We start from the raw sequence: 25589 nt of genomic DNA, 5'->3' as shown, positions 1-25589 counted from the left end.
AATGTCTGATGCTTGTGGCCTATGAAGTCCAATACAAGTAATTGGAGCCATAATATCCAAGCGTCCTCCAGAGTTACAGTAGAGTTTCCTTCAGAAACTTCCTCTTCACATAGAGAAGAGCTTCCTTGCATATCTCCAAAGAGAAGCTTGCTCTTAACATCTTAACCTAATCTGAGTCCAGCCTTTGGTGGCCTTGCACTCCCTTGGTTGCTGACTCGCACATTCCTGCCTTTTCTCCTACTCTTGTATTATGGTGTGGTATCACTCAGTGAGGCAGTTCAGAGCAATTTAAATATTCCAGAAGGAAAAGTGATACAGTTTCAATTAAATTAGCATCCTAACCTGATCACAGAACAGTTTCTTGAGCACCTTTGTGAGAGTCAGGGAGAAGCAAGGTAGAAAGCCTATCTAGAGCAGAAAGAAGGCTGGACCTCAGATCCCTGATTCAATCAGTCTTAAACTGCCATGCGGTTTTAGTTCAAGTGTAATATCTGATAATACAGTGAGGAGATCTAATAGCTGTCCTCTGTCAAAATAGGTAGTTCTGTTATTCTTTTCTCTTCTGATCCATTCCTTGACGTACATTCTAAGTGTTTTCCCATGTGCTGGCATTGATGTTTGTCCAGCTCCGTGTTGAGCTACTTTAAGGGATAAGGTAAAAAAATAGAATGGCATTCTGCTCCAAACCAACTCAGTGCACCTTGCTAGATCACCTTAGGTGTTTTATCAAATTCCAAGCTGACATAAATTTGGAAACTAAAGTGAGAACATAAATTAATTTGGGACAAATTTTTCCTAGTACTGTCACAAGCAGTTGGTGGAAGTAGAGTGCAGCACCAGAGATACTCCAAAGGAATTGGGATGTGCAGCAGGAAACCTGATGTTGTTTCTTTGTATGGTGACATAGATCCTAAAAGTAGGGCTACGAGGATGGAGGTGCACAGGGAGACTTGCAGGCTTTCTTGGCCTCTGTACACAGAGCCACCTAGGAAGAGTGTCACAGCCTTTAAGTTTGTCCTGCTAACATTGTGTGAGAAGAAATCACTTTGTACCTGTGCAGTGAGTCCAAAAATGGAGTAGCCTTACACTAAGAAGACCTAAACAGCATGGGAACAATCTGTGTGCTGGTAAATGTCTTCTTACAGTCTTGTGTCTGCTGCTGTTATAGTGACGGGAATGGAAGGCTTTTAGTACATTTCCATGATTTACACCTAATTGTCTTAAAATTACTAGTGAACCTGCCTGCCAGGTTGAATGTGTTGTGAAATACTGTCATGTGACAATTTCTTCATTTTTGTGGCTTCAAACTCACTCTGGTACTAACTTTCTGGTACTCATCCTGTGCTTTATTTACTTCATTTTCTCAGATGGAATAATTTCTTCCTGATTGCTGAGCAATACCCTCACTGAGAAATAAGTTAACCCTCTGTGACCAACTCCCTAAACTTTGCCAGAGTTTGGTGATGCTGTAGTCTTCAAATTTGATTGAAAAGCCTGAAGAGAACTTAGTGTTATGAATGTGAAAATTTGAGAATTTGTTGAATCCACACAGTTCTCAAAGTACAATATAGGCTTTCAGTTGAGAGGCTATGTTTATCCACGTTACCCCAGCACTAAGCATGTTAAATTCCCCAGCTTCACAAGCGGTAGCAATAACGAAATAGGTAACAGCAAAGGTATTCAGCTCACCTTACTGTAGTGTAGTAAAGTCTGCCTTCTGCAGAGGCGTTGGATGCAATACACACAAAGTAAGTGAATGGGTCTCCTTGTCGCTTTGTGGCCTAGTTAGACCTACAGCTTCAAACCAACCCACAGCCAGCAGAAAATTCTGGGCAAATAAAAAGTATGAGTTGCACCTGTGGAAAAGTTCTGAGTGAAAAAGAGAATGAATCTAGAAATCTAGGTTGCATATACAGAATTAACAGTTCACATAATACTGTTTGATTTATAGCAACACTGAATATTAAGCTGAATGTACGATACTACAAAGAGGAATAGTTAATGATAAAGGAACTCCAATGTATTTTCTGAAGTTACTCACCGGTGTGTCTTGCTGAAGTTAATTTAAGACTAGAGGATGTTTGGAAGAATGCTGCCTTATTGATCTCCAAATACAAGTCGGAAAGTCTAATCTAGATTCAGTAGATGGTTTTTATTTTTCATTTAATTAATTAATGATCTTAAGGAATATAAAGTATGCACAGTTGTGATGTGTTTTAATTAATTTTGTACATGGTGTAGTGATAGTTGTATGCAATTTAAAGCCAAAAAGTATATTGTAGAGGGAAAAAACCCTGCTTTGAAAAAGAACTATTTTTATAAAAAAAATTAGTCTTACCTAATACTGTGTTAGTTTTCGTGGCACACTGTACAATAACTTATTGAAGACAGTGTAATTTAGTTAGTGAAAAAGAACTTTCAAAGCATGTAGAATCTGTTTTTAAACATGTGGGCAGATAGCTTTTGTCAAATATATGAATAAACAAAGGCCATATCTGTCATGTAGGTTAGTAGAGTCTCTCCAGACAGACTCAAGAGTGGTTCTGGCATGAATCAGATTGTAGGACTGGGTCAGTCTACAGGATCACTACAATCGGTGATCTTTCCTCAAGACTAGTAAAAACAAAACCTTTCTATTTTCTCTGCTTCACAAGTTTCTCTGAAAAGCTTGGGCTTTAGTTCACTTGGAGCTACTTAAACATGGACATTCATGTTCAGGCAATTGTATTTTCTTTTTTTCAGATTCTAAAATGGCCCTAATAGACAAATTCAAGCCATCCACATTAAAATATGAAGATGCCAATTCATAAATTATGTTACTGAGTAAATCGTCTTCCTGAAATAGCTCCTTATTTTTCCATGCAGTTGGCTTTTCACTTAGAGTTTTGCCTGCATTGGGCTGACATTTATGCTGTGCCCTCAAGGTCATCAGATGTGGGCTCTTTGGCTGTAGTGGAGCAGAAAACCAAAGTGGAGGAGGCATATATAACCACTGTATTTACTTTAGCAGCACAATCTCCCATCCTGTTATATGTCAAAGTGAATAATGGTAACAAATCACTGTCGTAAAATCAGTGCTTTCCCTTGCCTGGTGTAGACACAGTTGTTCTATATTTCTGTTTTTTTACCCTCTCTGTGGACATCAAGTTATGGGAAGGGCTGTGGGAAATATTTTCCTAAAGAATGATTTGTGTGACTGGACAAATACAGGCTTAAATGGATATGTGTGTCTGCCCTAAAGGTTGATCATAGAGGATCTGATACAAGGATTGAGTGGATAATGCCAGTTTGTACTTGGTTTGTCCTTTGTATGAAACTGCTGGTTGATGTGGACTTCTCCTTTCTTTCCCACCCTCCCCCCACTTTTCCCAGAGTGACAGTAATTGAGATCTATTGCTGGCCATAAAAACAGCTTCTCTGCTGGTGATTCCTCTTGCATTGGGTTAACTTTGATCCTTCTACATAACTGATTGAATGCTTTTCGTTTGCAAGCTTTTTGTTTCAGCCTTTAAAAAAACCCCACAAAACTGGTTTCACACATGCAGAATGTGTTTTAAAATTGTATTCGTAGTAATCGTGATGTGCTGTGGTTGGTTGAGTTGCTTTGTTGCTTTTATGCGGTGCTTCTAATCATAACTTAGAGAACTTTCACAGGAAGAGAGAATAAAAGATAAAATTCATAACTCTCTTAATTTGAGATTTCTGGAGGCCACATTCAGCACAAAGGTGAAAAGTAGAGCTTGCAGCTAATACCTGGTGGTGTATTTTACATCTAAACCTGTGGCTGACTGAAGTGGAGGTGTTTCTTTGAGAGTCTAAAAAGCAAATTGTACATAAATCTTACTTCTGAGTCTTTGATGCTGAAAACCTGTACACACTTTAAATTCAGGCTAGTTCCATTGAAGACGACAGAAATACTTGCAATAATGGCATTGAACATGCTTGTAAATCAGTTGCTTGGTTAGCACCTAAAATACCTAATATATTATTCTGCTTGTTTTTATCTTCAGATTTTTTCTAATGACAGTTATGTTGTTTATATAGGAAAAAATGTTTTCCAATTTCTGTAATTAATTCATTTAGAAAGATTTTTAATGAAACCGAAGCAGTTTTAAAACCAGATAAAAAGAAAAATGAGAACTATAACATATTCAGGATGATTAACATAGTTGATTCAACACCACTATTAGGAAAATCGAGTTTCTTTGATGAAAAAAGCAAATGAAAGTACGACATGTCTAAGAAGCAATAATGTACTAAAGTCTTAAGAAGATCAAAGCCCCATTCATCACTTTGGATCCTCTCTGACTACTAAAACCCTGTTCTAATGTGCATCTGCAAATACAAATAGCATTGGTCCCTGCAGAGATCTCTTAATTGAAACTAAACTCAGAGGCTTTTCTAGAAGTTGTGTTAAGATGTTAGGGCCGCTTTAGTTTGACCTGCAGTCCAGCAGCGATACGACAATTTCATTTTCCTGGTTTAAGTGCATATTTCAAAATGGCACAATAGTGGGTAATGATCTACTAGAACGAGGCACTCTGATTCCCAAAGCAGGACTGGGATTTAGGAGAAGCAGCAGTTGCTTCTGTGGAGCTCTGTGCAGTATTTCTGCTTCCACGGAGCACTGTACAGCATTTCTGCCAGTAACATTTTCATACATAGTCACACCCTTAGAAGATTTCTCTAATTGCAGGAAGTGAACTTCATTGTTCTTAAAAGGGATTAGTCCCCAGGGTGCATAACTCCTTTTTTTCCACAACTCCCTTCCCAACAGTTTGCAGATTCACCATGGTTTAAGATGAGGTCTTCAAGTGCCACTTAGTGGCTGTCCAGAGCAAATGTAAGACACTGCAATAGCTGTGATAGTTCTCACCTCTCCTGCTGTTGCTATCCGCCAGCAGGGGAATTCCTCACCTTATCTTAGAGATACTGAAGGCTTAATCTAAGACTGGTTGAAATCAATTAAAAGACCCTGGTGTGCTTTCGATAAGAATTTCAGTACCATCATTCCCCATTTTACTTTTTTTTCCAAATTGTCCTTCTGAAGTTCTGTTTGGGTTCTCCTTGTGGTTTGGTGTGGGGGGGTTGGCAATAAATGCCTGTAAAAGTGTTGTAACAAGTTGATATTTTACGATGCGGTGAGCTAGCACAAGAACCAACAATAAGTAAAGGTGCTGTCTCTAGAACTGAAATACTAGTGTTCCTGGAGTTTATTCTTGGGTATTAAAATTCACAAAACAAGACACGTGCTTAACTGGCATTACTGTTTCGCATCAGCTGATGTTCTGGGATGTCTCAGTTCCCCTCAGCAGAATATCTGATAGATGTGAAAACATTAGCTCTCAGTCATGTTCTGAGCTTGATATAATATGCTTGTATCTGGATAAGGGCCAAAGTTTTTCTTCTTGAAACTTGCAGGACTTCAGAATATTCTTTACATGTATGTTATTAACTCCATAATGAGCTATGGACTCCATAATGAACTTGTCCAGGGGACAAACAAACCTCAGAGTGCATGCATTGGTTATGTGAAGGCTTCCTTTTTACTGGGAGGAGGTTTTCAGTGGGCATTCTGCAGGTAGGTTGTGTACTGCAGAAGGCATGCTTCAAATTTTTCTTTAAAATGAAGTCTTTTGTTTTTTCTCCTCTATTTCAGTTTTTGTGTTTTAATAGACTATCCATATGTGAGCTAGGATTGGAAGAGTCAGAAAAGTTCCCAGGAACCTCAAGCAAACAAAACATAGCTTTCTGATTTATAGGTACGTTTCTTCTTACAGTATACAGACTGTCAAGGTCTTGGGATAAATCCCTTCACACAAGTTGAGACTGTGGACTTCTAACAAGCCATATAAAAACTAATGTATGTGACAAATTTTCCTTACGCGGATAACTCTCAGTGACCTGACTCTTATGCACACATGTATGCACAGGCATGTCGGTCTGTTCTGGAAGTCTTGATGCCAGCTTGAGACATCAGCTGAGTTAGACTTCCAGGCAGTCATCTTAAATGGAGTTGAGTCCCAGCTGGGTTGTGAGTGGAATCAGAGCACATGTATGGGGTGACATTACGGATCTACAATGAGAGAATGTAATACTTGATTCTTATTTTTTTAAGCTCTTGCTGTTTGGCTGTATATTACAGCTTTCTGCATATTAGAAACAAACTGGGAAAATGAATTAAAGCTGGCCTACATTCTACTCATAAGCTATGATTGAAACCAACAGGAGACTTGAGAATATTACATCCTGGGGTAAAAGACCCTGCTCAGCTAACTTCTGAGGTTCACTTATTCATTTGGGTCTTTGTGCCTGTGAACACATTCAAATATGTGAGCTCAGACTCACGAGTTGCAGTGGTATCTGAACTTGCCAGATTGTTTGAGTGAAGAGTTCAGCTGTCCAGCCCATCCATCCAGCTGTGTGAAGGTTTCTCCTGGAATGCCACAATTCCCTATTAGTACTGGGAGTACCCAGGAGGGAGGAAATGGCAGAATCGGCCCATGATTATTTTATTGTAACTTTATTTATTTGTTTATTTATTTCAGTAATGTAGCACATGTCAAATAATATTTTGGGCTTTATTCCTGAAAATATGTACACATTTCCCAAATTTTACTTACTCCAGGAGTCTTATGTGAAATGATGCAGCTGTCTAGCATTCTCAGTGATAAGACATAGTTAAAGAAACCTGTAGTGAGGGAATGCGTTCGGTCTGCTTGGATCCGTGGTTGTGGGATAGCTGACTCAGCTTGCAAAGACTTCCATTGTTCTGGCAGAGGAGCGGAAGTGCAGTCAGCACATGTGGCCGAAATGTGCAGCGGTGTCTTACAGTAATATATCCTGAGCCCTTTGAAGCAATGCAGCTTTATCAAAACCACAAAAGAGCCATAAGGACAAATCCTGTTGCTATATTTTAAAAGTCTCTGTATTGTGTGTTATATTTCACAAATGTTTTCCGACGTGTTTTAGGAATCAAAATGGAATTGGCTTAAATACCTGAATGTGGAATATTGTTTGTAATGAAACCAGGAGCTACAAACTTCTGAATGGAAAACTAACTGAATTTGTGGAGAAACTGGTTTTTTTTCAGATTAGTAGAGACGGCGTTTGAATCTTGGTTATAAAGATGTTTTATTGCCACTTTGTGGCTTTTGCTGTAATTGAAAGACAGTATGACTTCACCAAAAATATATAAAATCACAAGAGCAAAAGAGTCCACATCATTGCAAAAGATACACTTGATGGGTTAATAAGCCCTGAGAAGAGGGTAAGAAGGGGAGAGATAAGAAACAGTAAGTTAAAAGTGTGTGCAAGGGAACATTGCTGATAAAATTTTCCACTTTCAAGACAGCTGAGAAGGAATATAATCAACACAATAAGACAGCAAAAGAAAAATGGCACATAATTTAATAAAAAGGCAAATTTATATGCACCATACAAAATTACCATACATGCAAATTATTATATTAGTAGGTTCTAGCGGTATTCTCAATTCCACATTACACAGGAAATATCTAGGGAAGGACTGTGCTGCAGCTTGTAATCAAATGAAAGGCTGGTGATGAGAAGCAGCGTGGAGTGAGGGCTGGGCGGGTTGCTGAGTGCACTTCTTAATCAGCTGTGAGGGACTGCTATAGTTCTCAGGAGGCTGCTGCAGTTCTCCCACCGGGGTTTTGTCCAAGATCACTGGAGCAGGGAGGCTTATGATATGAGGGCAACATTACAGAAATTAAAATTTCTTCAGCCTGATTCTGGAAAAGAACAGGACAATATGGTACTTGTTTCCTCTTTTTGTTATCTACGTTTAAGATGCGTAAGGACATAGTAGCAACTTGGTCTGTGATTTTAGTGGGGGTAGGATTGGATCCTTCTCAGATGAATAGCTTTTACACCCAGATGCTCACCGTATGTAAGTTGCAATATAGCTCCATTGACTGTGGTTAAGTTCTGGACCCTACACCTGCTGAGAGGTAAACCTGAACTGGTATTTTTTATTGTTAAGTTCTTTCCAGCAAAACCAAGAATGTTACGGGTTGGGGGTGGAATGGTTAACACTTAAAGTTTTATTCTAACTGTTGATTTTTTTCAGTTTACTGAAATGGATATTGCTTTAGAGTACCTGAACTACAGTAAAAGTCCAGTAGAATCTGTGTACTGTGTATGGGGATTGCAACTAAATTCAGTTATGAGAAATCAGTGCTGTTAGAAGTAGATTTATTAAGTTATTCAGTAAATTGTGGAGAACTGAGAAGACTGGCTTCTTTTCATGGCTCTCCATACTGTGGAACTCAATATACTTTCCTAGTCTCCTACTGTTGCAACTGAAGTCCACAAAATGTGTTTAGGGCGGTGGGACTGTTTTTGTGTTTATAGTTAATTATGTGAACAAAGAGCTAGGCTATAACTCTGTAAAATTATGCAAAGAAATTGCTTGTTTTATATTATTCATTACTAGAGTGTTCTAATAGGATAAAGTGAATATGAACGTCTTAACTAACATGAAGTCCCATGTAATGGAAATAGGCATTCATAGTATATGTATCTGCCATAGCACATGGGGAATCGATAAATTTTATAATTATGTTTTGATTTTAATGGGTCAAGTGAGAGTTGTCATTTTCTGTTCATAGTCTGGTTTTCCTCAACACTTTCTAGACTTTTTTTACTATATAACTTATGCATTATTGGAAGTAGAAGTGCTTAGTATTTAATTTTTTTTTCTGTTGTGAGGTAGTGCTTCTCCACAAAGGAAATGAGACATATTTTCAAATGAGGTGTCTTTCTTCTGAGTAACTTGGGTTAACCATATATGTTTCAAGATCAAGGAGCGCTTTGCATAACCTTTAATTAATTTCATTTCAGAAAATACTTCCTAAACTTTGACAGGTTGTTTTTCTCCTGAGACCTTTCAGTGCTTGCCACGAGGAAGCAGAGGGAGGCTGGAGGAAAAGGGTGCAAAGTCGTTCCATGACCATGTATCTAGTGCCAGGGAACATTAATCCCCATTTAATTCTTGCATCCTTCACATCCTATTGTCAGGGGGCTTTTTAAAATAAGCAGTCTTGCATCATTAATATTTTATGATTTACTCAGTTGTGTCAGGGTGTGTGTGCAGGTGTGTGTCATCCCTGTGGCGGCTGCTGCTCTCTCCCTCAGAGCCACCTCAGCAGCCTGGAGGGCTCAGCTAGTTGTCCCTCAGCTTGGTGACACTGAGAAAACCGAAAAGCATTGCCCTGCAGGGAGAAAAACAGGGTTTCCAACTGTTTCAGCCACAGTCAAGACCTAGTTGGTGATCTCAAGGGCTTGACCTGTGTCTTTGTCACTGCATGCTCAGAACATCCCCATTTGTTTTGAGCTCTGTAATCTGCTTCTGCAGTTTGCCAGTTTGCTCTGCCTGTGCTCCACTCTTCCTGCTCCAGTTTCACAGCTGCCAGAAAACCCTCCGTTGCAAAACAGAACAAACACGTGGAACCTCTGATGTCTCTATGTGGCAATTCCCCGCTATGCGCTGTGTTTTCCCCGTTGCTCATTTGCCACATTGTCCTTGTGGGTTTTTTGCATCCAACTATTCAGATCAAAGTGATCTCTTCACAATTCTGCCTGGACTTATCTGCAGATTCAGGCTGTGGTTTTTTGCTCATTTGTAGAGATCTGGTTGGTTGATCACAATTGGATCACTCAGCAGTGCACATTTGATCTTGGTCAAACGCAGACGTAGGATCATGCTTGAGCAGAATTAGTCAGAACCCATGGCAAAGTTCCTGACAGCTTTAAGCTTTTATTTGCTCTCTGTGGGAAGACAAAAAAATACTCAATCCAGCATAAAGCTTGCCAATCCAAAGTTTACTCATCAGTGTTTTTGGAAGTGTTTGAAGTGGTAGGATGATTTCAGTCCAGATGAGTGTTTTGTATCAGATGGCCTCAATGTTTATGAATGGACACTAGGACCCTAAAGCTGTATTGTGCTTACATAATCAGTGTAACAATATAGATTTGGTTACTTCTCTTTCCTTCTATGTATGTTGCTTTCTCCCTGTACCTGGATTTTGTGGGCACCTTTGGCATGCATCATGTTTGTTGGTCAGATACTGTACATCTAAAAGTGTCCTCTTATCAGCTTCTCCTCCCATAGCCCACTTAAGGTGTTGAAGGTAAAGCTACTTTTCTCTGGTTCTCTGGTACATGGTGTAGGATCACCTTTCCTTTCAGCGATCCCTCCCTCCATCAGTCCTTTTGCTGAGATGCAGGATCCCAAATGAGCCTCAGCGCATGGTAACCCTCTTATGCTTTGACACTCTGTTGGAGAGAGGATGGCTGCTGCTGGTAGGGAAAAGGACAGATAGACAATCACCAACACTTTTGTTGCTGAGCAGGAAATGCTAATGACACTTCAATCAAAGCATTTTAGCAGTTATGAATTTTGTGGCTGAAAAGACAATCGTGTATAAGCTAAAACCTGCAGGAGAGGTTGGAAAGGCCTCCACTGCTGAGTCCATGCCCAGTGCTCTGCTGAGGAATTGTTCTTTTCTGTCTGCCACATGGTGAGTGAATTGCATGTTATCTCCTTTTTCGTGTACCTGGAAACCACCAAGAAAGTCATCCCATTTTCTTTGGTGAGAACTGGATTTCATCTTTAGTGTGGATGTGCAGCTCAGGGCAGTGGGCTCCTATGCACTTTGCATTAAGGGGACAGCCACTGCCAGTCAGTGGTTAGCTGTCAGGTCTTGCTGTTGTCTCTCATCAGGGGGCTGATGCAGATCTTGTTTGGTAAGGTAGATTAATCTTTTATTTTATTTTGTATTAAGATGTCGTGGTTTAACCCCAGCTAGCGACTAAGCACCACGCAGCCGCTCGCTCACTCCCCCCCCCCCACCCAGTGGGATGGGGGAGAAAATCTGGAAAAGAAGTAAAACTCATGGGTTGAGATAAGAACGGTTTAACAGAACAGAAAAGGAGAAACTAATAATGTTAACACTAATAAAATGACAACAGTAATAATAAAAGGATTGGAATGTACAAATGATGCACAGTGCAATTGCTCACCACCCGCCAATCGACACCCAGTTAGTCCCAGAGCGGCGATTCCCCCCACCCCCACTCCCCACAGTTTATATACTGGGCATGACATCACACGGTATGGAATACCCCGTTGGCCAGTTTGGGTCAGCTGCCCTGGCTGTGTCCTGTGCCAACTTCTTGTGCCCCTCCAGCCTTCCCACTGGTTGGGCATGAGAAGCTGAAAAATCCTTGACTTTAGACTAAACGCTACTTAGCAAAAACTGAAAACATCAGTGTTACCAACATTCTTCTCATACTGAACTCAAAACATAGCACCGTACCAGCTACTAGGAAGACAGTTAACTCTATCCCAGCTGAAACCAGGACATAAGAAAAAATGAGTTTGCTTATAAATTAGCTAAAAGAAGTAACAAAGCTCACTCTTTTCTTAACCACAGTATCTTTTCAGAAGCCAGCTAGTCAGGCTTGACTGAGTCTTTGGATAGGATGAAATCCAGAGGATTCATTACTCTTTTCCTTCAGTGCATCCAGATGAATCATTTTGCATCTTGCATCGTAATAGAGGTGCCATGAAAGTCTGGGGTTTCCTTAAATAGACACCTTTGTTTTGGTATCTTTTAATACAGCTGTATCTAAGATCCAAAACGCTATTACGTTTTGAATTCACATGACAAACAGTACTCTCACAGTAGTTTCTTTCTGTCCTTTTCCTCTGACAAAGTAGAAACCATTTAGCCTACTGCTTGGAATGGGAAGGGATGAGACAAGGCTCAAGGAAATCCTAATGAACGGTGAAAACTAAGCAATAAAGGATAAAAATTGTGGGTATTTTTCAACAAAGACTAAATAATGGGTACTGGTAATTACTGGCAGGCATATTCTTTTACTGCATTTTTTTCAACTGAATTTACAAAGACCTTCTTGTGTACGGGGAAAGAAGAGAGAAATGAAACTTTTAACAGTGAGTGTGGGCAGAGGGGATAGATAATTCGTGAGAAGAATAGCTGCCAAAACATGTTAAAGTACACTTCAGAGGAAAAAGCTTCAAAAGGGAATGGGGTCTGCTGTAAAACCACCATGAGAGTTAACACTAAAACAACAGGAGGGGCCAGTTATCAGGTAATACAGTTGTGACTGCACCCTTAATGCAACTTCTTGTGAGACGTCATTCAGCGGTGATGTACTGTGAAGACTCTCAAAAATATTTAAAGCCATTAAACCTAAAGAAAGCTGAAATCAGAGGACGAGTCAGAAAATATTCCTCTTTTGAGTTAAAAGGTTGACTGCAGCCTCCTTTCTTCTTAATATTTCTTTATATCTCACATCTCTTTCCTTATCTCCAAATGGTTTCTTTTAATGGAGAGAACTTTGTTGGAGGAGAAATAATGGGGGTATTTACGTATGTGTAAATTTATGAAGGACATCTGTAAAACTGAAAGATCATCTTTCTGATGATGTAGGCTTTAAGTTGTGGCTTTGAAGTATTTTAATTGCTACTATTTTAAAAACAGCCACAAATATCTTGCTAATATTTTCCATGATAACATGGAACGGTTCATAGGAATGAGGATTTTGTTTTCTTTTTTAAAAGATCATACATTTAGATAAGACAGTGTCAAGTGCTACTTACTGTTTATGCAATACAGATGTTATTCCCTGGCCCTGAATTTTTCCATTTACCCAAAACGGATATATAGTACTTTTGGAGAGACAGTTATTTCCACAAGCCAAACTTAAAATAGAAAAATACAGAGGTTCTGTTTTTAGAAGGTTGAACATCCTGAAAAATGAATGCAGTTATTGTTCCTACTACATTACTAAATCTATCTTATTTGGAAGGTAACACAGTGACCTTTTCATTTACACTGAAGAATTTAATGCATTACCAAATGTTTTTATATCTGAACACTTAAGCCTAGCTGCCAGCTGTTTCCCAAATGCCAAAGAGTGTGTGCTCCTCCTTCCTTCAAGGCTGGCAGATATCATCTCCATTTAACAGATGAACCAAAGCAGAGAGAGCGGTGATGTAGCATGCCTGAAAGTCATGTTAACAGCAGAAGCTGGAATTCATTCACTGTTACTCTATCTCCTAATTCAGTGTCTTCACCACAAGACCACTCTTCCTCCCAGTCCTATAGGAACATGTAGAAGGTTTCAGAGTGCATTTAAAATCATACAAACATCACTATAACAATTGCATGCAATAGGTTTAGAAGCTAAGTAGTGTGAAGTGACACACTGGGGATGGCTTTTTGAGCCAGTTGCAGTCAGGGCTAGAAGCCAGATCTCCTGACTGACATCAGTGTTTAATGTGGACTCAGAGGAGATGTATGTATTGTTAGTTTAAAACTGCGGAAGGGTGCCAGTCAGGAAGGGGGAGCTAGAAAAACTTCCAAGCAGGCAGGATCTCCTCAGAGAAAGGAGAAGAATAATTATTTAGAAATAATATTGTTCACACTCAGTGTTAGAGAAATGCAAGTCTAATGCTACCACCAAATAGTGGATATACTGTACAGCTATAAGCAACACATAATGAGGAACATTCTGCCTTGCTCTTGACCTCAGTTGCTCTATGAGATAAAAGCAAACCCAGTTCTGTACATCAAATGGTAATACTTCTAGTGTTCTTGTAAGGTGCCTAGTTTAAAGCGTTGAGAACAGATGTCATTTATTCATGTATGTGCTCTATACATCATGAACAGTAGCAGCAGTGAAAATTTCTCCCACTATCATGCCAGTAAACCTTCAGAGACCACTACCAGAGTTGAGTGTTAGTCATATTTAGTCATTTATTGGGCTTACAGCTAAGAACATCCGTGCAATCAAACTGTCCATGGCTACTATTGTAATGACAGAATGAGGTGTTGGCCATCCTTATGAATCACCTCTACTTTAACCTGTTGAACTATTAAAAAATGGATCACTATTCTCCTTTTATGAAATTATGAAATGTATTTGTTATGATTTTAATTCCAGAAACTGTAGCATAGGTTGTAAGTTGATGAAAAACCAGGTCCAGGCAGGCTTTGGGCTCTCCAACCATGAGAAGGTTGCCGTAAGTAAGTTGCATGCAGGTTTATTAAATTATATTGGTTAGCATTTTGTGGCTCCCTGGCAAATGTTGCTCAGAAAAAGGATTTCAAATTCCCACATCAAATTTCTTCCCCTGAGTAGTTGTGTGGCTTTGAGCAAGCTAACAAAACTCATGAAGACTTAATTTTACGAATGGGTAAACTAGCATTTAGCTAGACAGTGCTAACATTGAGTGGCAGCAGATTTCCTCAGTCCCAGCACCACCGGCTCAGCTGGGCCACAGTGCGGCCGGACTAGGCCAGGGCTGGGTGTGCACTGCTGTGCACCAGCTCACTTACCCACTGCAGTCAGATACCTCCATTCTCGGACTATCAGGTGATGCGTTGGCCATGACAGAGACATCCCACTTCACTGGCGCAATCCCTTGCGTGCTACCTTTTCTGGGTAGGTGTTACTGTTCTGCATCAGCATTCTGGTTTGTTGTTTTATGATTCTCTGTTCCTCAGGAGGAAGTGGATGGAAGTGTCATGCTTAGGTACTGCGGATGCCACAGGTACAACCTGAGAAGAACTGCTTTTGTGTTGCTCCCTGAGCCCACCATGGCCCATTGCAGACACACAGCTAGCGCTATGGCACTCACCAGTGCAGCATTAGGAGGTGATACAGCGCGCTCGGCGGCTGCCTCGTTTGCTTTGTATGAACGAAACCCGGGGCTGCAGGATCATGCACTCTGGGGCAGGGGCCAAAACTGCCTGTCTTTTGCCTCAGTGAGCTGTGAGATTGGCTCTGCTTCTCCCCAGCTCGTGTGCGTGTGTGTTGCTCTTGCTCATGTGGTCGTTTAATAGCTTAGACGAGTGGGACAGTGTCATCTCATCCTGGAGATTATTCCATTGGCCCTGAGCGTGCAAGTGCAAGTACATGCAGGACACTCTCCTAGTGGGGTGACTCTCTCGGTGACAGTGTCTTTGGGCAGTGCAAGAGCTGAATTTGGCACTTCAACATCTAACTTTGAGCAGTTGGATTTTATTGGGAAGAAGTGCAGAACAGACCCCTATGCTTTCCTGTTATAATTTTGCAAATCTAGTTTTCACTTTGTTTCTATGAGGTGATGGAAAATAAAAGGCTTTTTGTTTTGGGCCCAATGGATTATTTCCTGTGAAATCCAAGCCTTTTTTTTTTTTCCCCCTAGTTCTGTGCCCTTCCTCCAAACTGGGGAAAATGAGTTGTTTTCAGGCAGCCCTACAGCCACGCTGAGCAGGGGTGTGTGTTCACAGGCAGTCCAGCTGGAGCAACAACAGGAATGAAGGCCTTTCCTGTCCGGGTGGCAGGTAACATCCCTTGACCTGCCAGAAACGTGCATACTACTATCTTGTGCCGTACTGTTTTTTTCTCTTCTTCAACAGCTTATTTCTGAAAGTAGAGCAACGAGTGCGTGATGTCAAAGGCCATTAGCTACACATGAATGGCGAGCCCGACTGGAAGCGTAACATCTGCCAGCAGTTTCAAGCAGATGATTTTCTGCTCGATCATTTAAAGTTAAGCATGACGTCGGTGCCGGCATATTCCCAGAAAGTTACCCGGGCCGCGTGGGATATTTTTTTTTTCCTTTTTAACAGTTGCGAATCCTGCCTTTTGCGCTGAATTACGCAAAAGGGCAAGGCGACGAGGTAGCAGGCGGTTGTCTGCGTTTTCGGGCGTGCTGCCGGAGGGCGAGCCCGCTCCCTTCCCGCCTTCCCGGGGCCGGGGGGCCGCAGCCCGGCGCGGGGCGCCCCGGCGGAGGCGGAGCGCGGCGGAGGCGGGACGCGGTCCCGGCCCCGGCCCCGGCCCTTCCTTTCCCTGCCCGCCCCGCAGCAGCAGCCGGCGCCGCCGCGGGGAGCCTCCCCGGCGCGGAGAGCTCACGGTCCCGCCGGCTGGTGCCCGGCGCCCGGAGGTCGGCGGCGGGGAAGCTTTCGGAGGCCGGGCGGGCTGGCTCCCCTCCCGGCGCATGAGGCGGCGGGAGCGGCGGGCGGCAGCCGGGAGGCAGCGGGGAGAGGCGGAGAGGAGCGGCCGGAGCCGGGGATCGCCGCCGGCCGCCGCGCCGGAGCTCGTAGGATGTCACCATTGTTCAGCTGGGTGGCTAAGGTAGGCGCCGCGCCGCGCCCTGCGTTCTCGGGAAATAAAGCCCAGCCTCGGAGTCGGCCGATGCTCGCGTCTAATTCCGAGGCAAGGCAGCCGCCTCCGGGGAGGGAGCAGAGCCCTGCTGTATTGTTCAGCCAGGGAAGAGGAGAAGCGCTCAAAGTGAACAGCAAGGGCAAGCTTGTGGCTGGGGTTGAGGGGTTAAAAACGAAGCTGCGGTTCTGGACGGCTGTTGTACCTTGCTGCGGAACCGTGGAAGGGGAGAGCTGTAATTAAAACTGCACGGAAGGTGTGGTCTTACTGCCTGCTCAAGTCTAACGCTTCTTGTGTGCTCTGGAGAATGTGTAACAGCACTCCCACTGTTTGTTTTGGACTTTTTTCCTGTTTTTTTGGTCATACTCTGGATTTATGAAGAACAATAAGTTAGCTTTTAACGGGACACTTACTTGTTTAAGTATGACCATGCACGTGTCGTGCTAGCTTCTACATCTGTGTGTCTAGGGCTTCAGTAGGATTTTCCACTGTAACTGTGAAACTACGTATGGATGCAGAGCAGTGGAGATGGTTAAAGAAATCTAGAATGTATTTTTGAGCTGGTGTTTCAAAAAAGTTTGGTTTTTTTTCCAAAGTAACAGTCATTCTGATTTTAAAATGAGCTGTAAATGGTGTTCCGTTACTACGAACGGTAGAAAGCATAGAAGAGGACAAGTGGGTGAAACAGCAGTTTGACAGGCAAGAATTGGGGGTTACTTGGAGGAGTTAGCTGGGGGAAAAAATTTAGTTTAGCAGGCAGCCTAATCCACTAAGCAGACCACATAAAACCTGGTTCTTCTTTCTGTTTTGCCAGGTGTAAATGGTGAGTTGCTTAATCACTATTATACATCCCTCTCCCTGAATATGTAACAGGTGAAATACCCACCCTGGGAAGATAGTAAGAGGGAAGTGCTTGGTGTGTGACTGTGTTGCCTTCGTTCAGATTCTCAGAGGGATTTGCCCTATTCTGTCTTAAAAGGGGCTGGTTTAATTTTAGCCATGCCCTGAAAAATATCCTTTCCTGTTTTCACTTGGGTTTTTTTCTCTGTTTAAAGAGCTACCAGGTGGAGTGTTTGTTGAAGTAGTTCCCTTTCCTATCATCACTGTGCGTCTGTCTTGAGGGTGATGTAAGACCTGATTTGCTATATTATCCGAAGGAATGATACTGGCTGATATCCATGCCAACTCTTAGAAACATGCCAGTTAGTCTCATACAGGTGACTGCTGTCAAAATTGAGTGATGCTGTTGAGTAAATACTTTAGGGATGCCACCAAGGGGTGGCCTGTTTCCCCCCCTCATTGTTCACTTGTGAGCTGGACAAAGCAGCTAGTCAGAGAGAAGTTAGTCTTTGGAAGAGGTACAAGGCAGAACCTGTAGTGCACAGAGTTGGCCATGTTTTTAGAGAGAGTAACAGAAGCTTTTGCAGAAACACACTTGTAACTGCTTTCAGGAGTGCTTTCTTGGCTTTCAGAACTAATCATTGTGACGCTGGTTCCTCGCAAGTGTTTAGTTTTATTCTTTTAATGACTGTTAATCATCAGCGCTAATTTGGGAGGGAAAGCAAAGCAGTGTATTTAGAAATATAAAATGAGGCTTGTTAACAGAGAAAGCTTTCCTGCCTGCCAAAACCTGATCAGTAAAAATGTAGGAACTACTGCTGTAGGCTTTCAACACAAATGCAAGCCTTTCCAGTTTTTATAAGATGGTGGCCCGTTCCAGAACGGGGAATGACTGCAGGATGTGGAGCAGAGGAAACTGCCCCCCTCAAAACAAAGCTTTCCCCCTGCATCTATTACTTAAGATTGAGTAACCCCCCCATCCAGTAACATAAGTGCTTAGTGTCACCGTGCAAGTCCCCAGGCCTGCAGGTACTTACAAGTGAAGTAATTTACTCCCATATGCTATAAAATTGGTCCCTAGTGTTTGTGCAAACATTACCTTTTAATATGTCTTCATTACAGATTTTTGTGTGCTGTTTTACCCAGCTTGTCTCCTACCTATACACAGGCTCCTTGGGGATGAGTTTTGCAGTGCTGCCAGGCCAGGTCATGGGGCCCCTTCTGGGCTGGACGATAAAGCCCTGCTTGAGTCTTATATGGGTTGGTGTTGCCCACATTGACCATATGGATGCTGGCTAAACTACTTGAATGACAACTTGGTGGATAATGGATTCTTAAGTACTGACTTGTTTTAGTCTCCTAAAATTATTTAAATAAAAAAGAATAGTTATACCTGTTTTTCCTGCATGGTTTTACAAAGTCAGACAACTGACTTCAGGGAAACCTTTGACTAAGCACCTTAAAACATAGTTTGTTGAAAGTGTAAACTAACTTTGTACTGTTGTGGGTAGACAATACAGTCACTTTTGTAGATACACAGAGATATTTTAATCTATATTCAGTTCAGTTCACTGCAATAACTGTTACTAAAAGTAAAGAAATAATTTTGGAGTCAAAAAACATCAAAGCTTTCAGTCTGTAAATAAAAAAAATAGATATGCAGATTTTTACTGATTTATGGTGTACTTGCACACCATTAATTCATTAGTAGGACATAATCGTACAGTGATAATTGTTAAGAGTAATATTATTTTTGTTTCCATCATATTTAATACAGCTTTAAGTGAAAAAAAACAACCAACAAGTTTAGTGTTAGTTGTCTACAATTGACTTCATTTTATAATGCAAGTTTCTATTCAGAAGCAGCTTGACAGAAACTAGAATTAAAGAATTGATTGCTGAAGAAATAGAAAGTAAGAAACCGTTCTTGGTGTAATAAATTGTATAGATAGTTTGAGTAAATTTGTCCTCAGATTCTCAGCTAGTTAAGCAATTTGTATGTAGTGAGTCTTTCTAGTTACAGAAAAAGAGTTCTGTATATAATATAAAAGCCATGTTTAGCTTCAGCTTATTTTGTCTAAAGCATTATAAACCAACAAGGAACCAGTGAAGAAAATAACTAATGGAACCTTGCTTTGCATTTTACCTAATTTAAATCAAGGTTTCTTCTATAATGATTTTCCTGGTGTGGATCAATCAACCCTGGTCAGCTGTCTCCAACCTGCAGGACAGCAGGTGGGAAGGGGATGTTCCCACTTCCCTCCTGAGGGGAACTGAGAGCAGCAGGGTTTCTTGCTGCAGACCGAGGACCCACCAAGAATGGGCCACCAGCAGTGGCAGAAAAGGGCGGGTTTATAATGTAGCTCTCTCCAGCTTGCTTGGCTAATCTTGGACCTTGGACTGAGGAGCCGATCATCTGGATTTCTTCTGCTCTGAAGATCAGATTTTAGGGCATATTCACGATAGATGCTCTGAAATTCCCAATAGCAAAGCAAGAAGTAGGTGGTTGGGTTTTTTTCCAAGGACTACTGAGTCAGAATTGTCTGTGAGCTTTCTTCAGTTTGGGAAGCTCTCAAGGCATCAAGAAAGAAAGTTTCTATGCTATTCAGCAGAGCAAGGCTTGGTTACTTGGCTTGTGCCATGAAACACCACTTATTTTTCTTGGAATCCTAATATAGCTTAATATGCCGTGTTAGAATTGGATCTTGCTGATGTTTTGCCGTTATTTCTACTATTTTCTAAATAATAGTGTGCCTAGGAGACCTCTGGGGGACAACGTATGGGAGTAACAATCTACTTCTTAGTTTAGGTCAGAAGTTACAAATGAAATTAGTTTGCCTTCTGGAAGAGAATGAGAGGGAATAAGAGACTGAAAATCAGGAAGCCCAAGAAATCCCCCCTCCTTTTTTTCCTTTTTAAGAGTGTTTTGAAAGGGTGATCCTAGCTTTTTTGCTGGTCTGTTTTAGGGTATATCACACTCACTTATGAGGAAGTTTTGTCCCAGCTGCGCTGACTGTGCCTCTTTCCTTTGTTCCCCACAGCTTCCAGCAAAGTTGAGCACCTTGGGGTGTCTTTAATCCCTCAGTGAATGACTTGCATTTTAGCCAAACAAACTGAGGTTTGGTCTCTTAAGGAGCCCTCATAACCAGGCATTTTAACACTGTCTAAAACCCAATAAACTTAGAAGTTTATTAAGCCTGTCTTTCTTTTAAGCCCATTTTACTTCTAAGATGGTAAATTATTTGGGGAGGTGAATAAACGGTTATGGTGCAACCCTTGTTTGTGCTAGTGCGTTTACCCCTGAAAACTCTTTTTTTGTAAATGAATTTGAATACTTGGATACTATCAAGAATCAGAGAGTTAATAGAGAACTAGTGTTGGGGAAGAATTGGGAATCACTGGGGAGGGAAGGCTCAAATGCCGCAGTTTCACTTGTGGAAGAATCTCCTTGAAGCCATTGATGCTGCGGGTAGGGCTGGAGGGACAGACCCTCGTTTGTCTCCCAGGCCGGATGCCAGCAATGCAGCAAAGAGAAAGTTCAGATTTCTGCCGGAGCTGGGTTTTCGTGTCTGAGTTCACACAATGCCCCTGTCAGAGAACACTATGTTGCTGCTCAGTGTGTTTCTCCAGGTCAGTTTATACTGGGGGAAAAATGTTGTTACCAATTGACAGCTTTCAGATAAATGTAGATTATCACAAAATGCCAAGCAGTTCAAATGCGCTGTTTTCTGTATGCCAGTCACTTCCCACCTTCCCCCGCGGGGGTCTGGGCGATGACTGAGGAATATGCGCTCCGCATTTGAAATGAAGTCAGTCCTGTGGTTAAACCCCTCTGTTACTCAGCAGTTACGTTCACTTTGGACCTCTTCGCTTTTATTCTTCATCCTTCCATTTCTTTTTCTGCACACCAGGCCTGAATTGCACCCGCTCTGCTTAGATGTCCCTGATTTGATGGGAGAGGGCCAGAATAGAGTCTGGCTCGCATGGCTTTTATATGGGTGGGCAGATGTAGTAAGGCAATGTCCTCTGCATTTGTAAGGTACATTACGGGTGCTTAGTAAGAAGTAGGGCTTTCCATAGTGAAATTCCTGGCCATGTAGATTGCAGCTTACCAAGGTTTTTCTCTTTAATCATTTATGCCTTTCTGAATGAATTTCTTATGAGTATCTACTTTCGGGTTCATGTTGACCTTCAGATTTCACAACAAGCCAAGCCCAACAAGGTAGCTGAGCTTGCTGGTTTGTACAAGTCCTGCCTTCTGCAATTCAAAACAGAACTTTTAGGCTTCAGTCAAAAACTGTTTGCTTTCCTTTGCTGAAAAGCTCTCTGGAAATTGGTGCTATTAGCTGTCTTCATGTGGTTAACATGTTTTGGGCCAAACCAATAGCAAAAATATTAGTAAATCCTGCAGGATCAGGGAAACTCCAGGTCCCATCAGAGATAGGCAGTACAACTAAGGGTTTGTTTGGGGTTTTGCCGTATCTATATCTATAACGCACCAATGTTTAACTTTATTTGCTTTACATTTGATGATCTAAAATACTATTTCACATCATAGCCTGCTTTTTTGGAAGGCCACTATAATGAAACAGTCTTTTCTGTGCACTAGAGGTGTTTCTGAGAACACAAAAGCAGCAGTTTGGCTCTGGGTTCCCCAAGTGGAAATACCTTTAAGGAAAAAGTTGGGCAAAGCACCTCTTTCTCCAGAGATCAGCTCAGAGCTGTAAGATAATTCCAGTTTGTAATTTCCCATCATCCTGAATATAGAAGCTGCAGCATTTCTGAGAAACCTCTGCTTTAAGAGGATGTTGGAACATTTTTACTGTGCCAGCTAGTAAATACTTAAGATTTTAAAGTAAAATGGTTTAAAAGACTTCTTAAGGTTGAAGGAGCTGAGGTTTTGTATGGCTGGCTAGTGACTTAGCAAGTAAATCTTCAACAGAAACACTGTTAATTGAATTACAGCTTGGCTATAATTTTTTTTTTTTTTAAATTAGAAGCCTTTACAGCTCAACTGTTCAAGCTGAAATACTCATGGATGGCAGTGACTGAGGAAAAAAAAAAATCTCAGCGTTGGTTTTGTTAGTATTTTATGTATCAGTAAAGATATATGAAATATGTTAAGAGACATGCCCAAATAGGAGCTTGCTTAGTAATTTGCATGGGGAAGTGAGGTGGTAGAGCTGGGAAGAGCAGCTGGAACTCAGAGAGCAGAAGCTGAGGCAAGGAATGTCATTAACCACTGTGTATTGGTTTTATTACTGAGTTATTTGTACTGACTTGTATCTGAATTGTTTTCAGTTATTCTTACTTTTTAATCAAGTTACAATAACAAATCATGAGATTAACGAATGCATAAATATAAAATTTTAATAGGAGAGATTGAAAGTAAAGTCTTTCTGAAAAACACAGTTTGCTGACTGAGAAGCAAGAGAGAGGTTCAGGCACTTTTACTGTGTGGAGGTGGACTAGAGCGTAGCAACTGGATTTCTGCTACCTCTTTTTCTTTTCTATCTGCAAGTTCCTGAAAGGCCAGGCCAGTATTCCTGGATCAGCTGGCCAGGTGTGTGAAAGCTGCAGTTATTAGCCTGGATGAAATCACCTGTAGGTTGCATCTATGTTAGCAAGTAGCATACAGTAACAGATTGTTTAAGGGAAACAGCTGGTGCCAAGGACGGCTTGTGTACCTGGTTCAGGGAAGTGGGTTTTACTTTGGACTAGCCCCAATTTGGTGCTGTGAACTGAATGCCTGTTTGCAGTGAAATGCATCACAAAATGAAGGTTAAGTTCTATTTAAATGGATGTCAGTTCAGGCACTTCGAGACAGCTCCACAATGCAGTCCATCACACAAGAAGTAGATTGGGATAATCCACTGTCAAACATGTTCCTGGTCCAAATTAAAATAGTGAAGTAGTTGTACCTACATAATACTTGAGAATCCAGTTAGAGAAGCTGGAAAAACAGCATACGCACAGTTTTCCAGTAGCTGTCCCTGATGCAAGGAATGGGGGCCCCTCAGAGGATTTTTTTTTTTTTTTTTTTTATTGGGATGTTAACTTTTTGGCTACTGCTTTGTGAGAATTTCAGGCCTGAAGAGGTTGTCCAGAGTTTCTGTGAGCTAGAGTACTGTCTGTCACTAACTGAAGCACTGTGAAGAGATAGTAGAAACATGTATTGCCTTCCATTCTCAGGGCAGTGTGCATGTAAGCACACATGTTGATGGTCACATTTAAAAAACAAAACAAAAATTCATCTTGGGTGAAACAGCTGGAAGCTTCTTCCCACCTCACAAGTTGCTGTCTTTGGACATATGGATGCTTCTCTTTGTACCTTTACAGCATTGTCACTGTAATCAAAAACATATGTTTTTTCCGGGGGAACCTTTGATATGCAGTAACCAGACAGGATTTTCAGGTACAGATAATCTGTGAAATTGCAGGTTTGGGGAGAAGAGACTACTTGTGCATAGTTACAAAGGCACACTCCCAGCTACTGAAAATGGCAAAGCTGAGCTAAACTAAACAGCCCCTTTCTTTTTCAATCAAACATTTTGGGGGTTTTGTGTGTTTATTTCAAAGAGCTCTGTAACCCAATACCTTACTTTTATTAGATTTTAACAGTTGCCTCTCTACGTGTACTGGACCGTTGGTCTGCTGCTATAGTACCAATGAGGTGAGCTCACTGAAGCTGTTGTCATGGAAATTTGGATGGTTAACACTAAATGTTTCATGCTGGTTTTGTTTCTTTGGACCTTTTTATAGCTTCCAGTCCCCTCAAATGCAAACCATGGAAAAGGAGATTTGTAGAAGTGCTTTGGAGTTTTAGACGATTATGTACAAGAGGCCTGTCTTTAAAACTCTCATGGGAGTTACCCAGAATCTGAACCAAAAATACGTGTGGAATTTCAGATTTTGGGTAAGTCCAGCTGGAATATAACCTGTAGGATTTAGTGTTCTGTGGAAGTGATTGACACTTCCATTTGACATACAGTCATCAGAGGCTGACTTTTGTAGACTTAAGAAAAATGTTCTTTTATATGCGAACACAGTTCATGGAGCTGATGCTATGTTTTGCTTATGAAGTGCAGAATCATATACAGATTTATTTATTGTAGGTTGTTATAATTCAGACAGCACTTTTTCTCTGTCATTTCTAAAGATTCAGTAATGCTTTCACATATGTTTAAAAAAACAATACAAAAAGGCCCAGTCTACTTGTATAGTAGGTGTGGCTGAAATACCAGCAGTCCCTAGTGCTGACATAATTTGGGGGGGGGGGGGGTGAAAGCTGGCTTTAAAAGGAGTCTTTTCTTGTAATCTTTTTTTCCTTCAGCTAGTCTGTTAGTGTCTCCCATAGAGCATCATCCTTGTATCCCCCTCCAGCTTCTTGTGAAGATCCTGTAATTCTGTGACATCTGTGTTTTAGAAATGTTGAATACTCACCACTCCCTTTTGGGTTTCCTCGGCAAGTAAGGGTTTAAATATGGAATACTTCAGAAATATTGTGAAGGTCAGAATTCAGTCACTGGGAAAGGGGTGTGACAGTGTGAATTGTCCAGCTTAGCTGCAATTTAGTGTTTGGTAGTTGTCAGTCTGATTTACCATTATCTAAAGAAACCCAGCCTTAACTTGTGGGGGAGAGTGGAAGAACAAAAAGGAATAACGGAATATTTACTGTTGGAAGAGCCTGAGTAGGCTTAAAATAGCAATTTCATAACACTGAAAAGAGAACAGATTCTGAATTTTTGTGTTTGTATTGTTATAATTTGTGGCTGAATAAAGTACGATGTGGATCAAATTTGATATTTATTAAGTGGTAATACAAATAAATGGTAGGAGCTCCAGAAATGCTCATGATCATGGGCCAATGTGTTATTGAAAGTCTTCGTATACACTCTTACTGGAATCTTTTTTTAACTGATTACATTTCTCCATATTTTGTACTATCATGCAGACGCTTCATTTGGAAAGGCTCTGAGGCTAGGTCTGTTTGGTGATTTCTAATTTTTTGTTTCCCATTGGTACAGCTAGCTTGCTCTGTAGTGATGGAAGAGCATCATTACTATTTTAGCAAATATCTCAAGATTCTTGAGACTAACTTCCATTTTCAAGCAGTCTGGCACTGTCTTTTCCATGCTGTGATTTTCTTTTTTTGGTTTTTTTTTTTTTTTGCTTTTCTTTCCTGGATTGCTTTCTTACACAGGAATAAGAAGAAATTTGAGACTGAGACTTAAATTAATGAAGTTCCTTGAATTTCTTGTCTTGTTGTTCATCAGTTGCATCATTAGTATTTCCAAACTCCTGTCAGGCATCATGTAGGACTTGGATACTGGTTGCTGTTATTATGGCATTTATTTAAATAAACCACATGATGCATGTGAATGATCTGACTGCAGCTTTATAGAATTGTTGATAAGACTGTAGTATGGCTAATGGGGAAGGAACAGAAGGATGAATTTCAGCTGTTAGTCTTTAGTTACTAGGGTTTTCCTAGATGAGCACTGCTTCTGAGATCAATTAAGCAGCACCTGCATAGGCCAGGTAAT

General features: G+C 41.1%; 1 protein-coding gene across 10 annotated transcripts in view; it reads left to right on the top strand.

The window, feature by feature from the left end:
• The window catches only part of TBC1D1 (TBC1 domain family member 1), a 119837-nt gene that overhangs the window by 16214 nt on the left and 78034 nt on the right, over window positions 1–25589 (top strand). Inside the window, exon 1 of one of the 10 annotated variants that reach the window (XM_069791977.1) lies at window positions 15753–16176. The exons of the other annotated variants lie outside the window; for them this stretch is intronic. Within the exon in view, the coding sequence (XP_069648078.1) occupies window positions 16147–16176 (30 nt within the window). The 5' untranslated portion in view covers window positions 15753–16146. Of the gene's footprint in view, window positions 1–15752; window positions 16177–25589 lie in introns of those variants that run through there. 10 annotated transcript variants of the gene reach the window in all.

This window comes from Haliaeetus albicilla, chromosome 1 (genome assembly GCF_947461875.1).
Source record: "Haliaeetus albicilla chromosome 1, bHalAlb1.1, whole genome shotgun sequence".
Classification (NCBI taxonomy): domain Eukaryota; kingdom Metazoa; phylum Chordata; class Aves; order Accipitriformes; family Accipitridae; genus Haliaeetus; species Haliaeetus albicilla.
Note: the sequence above shows the minus strand (reverse complement) of the source record. Positions and strands in the feature narration are given on the sequence as shown.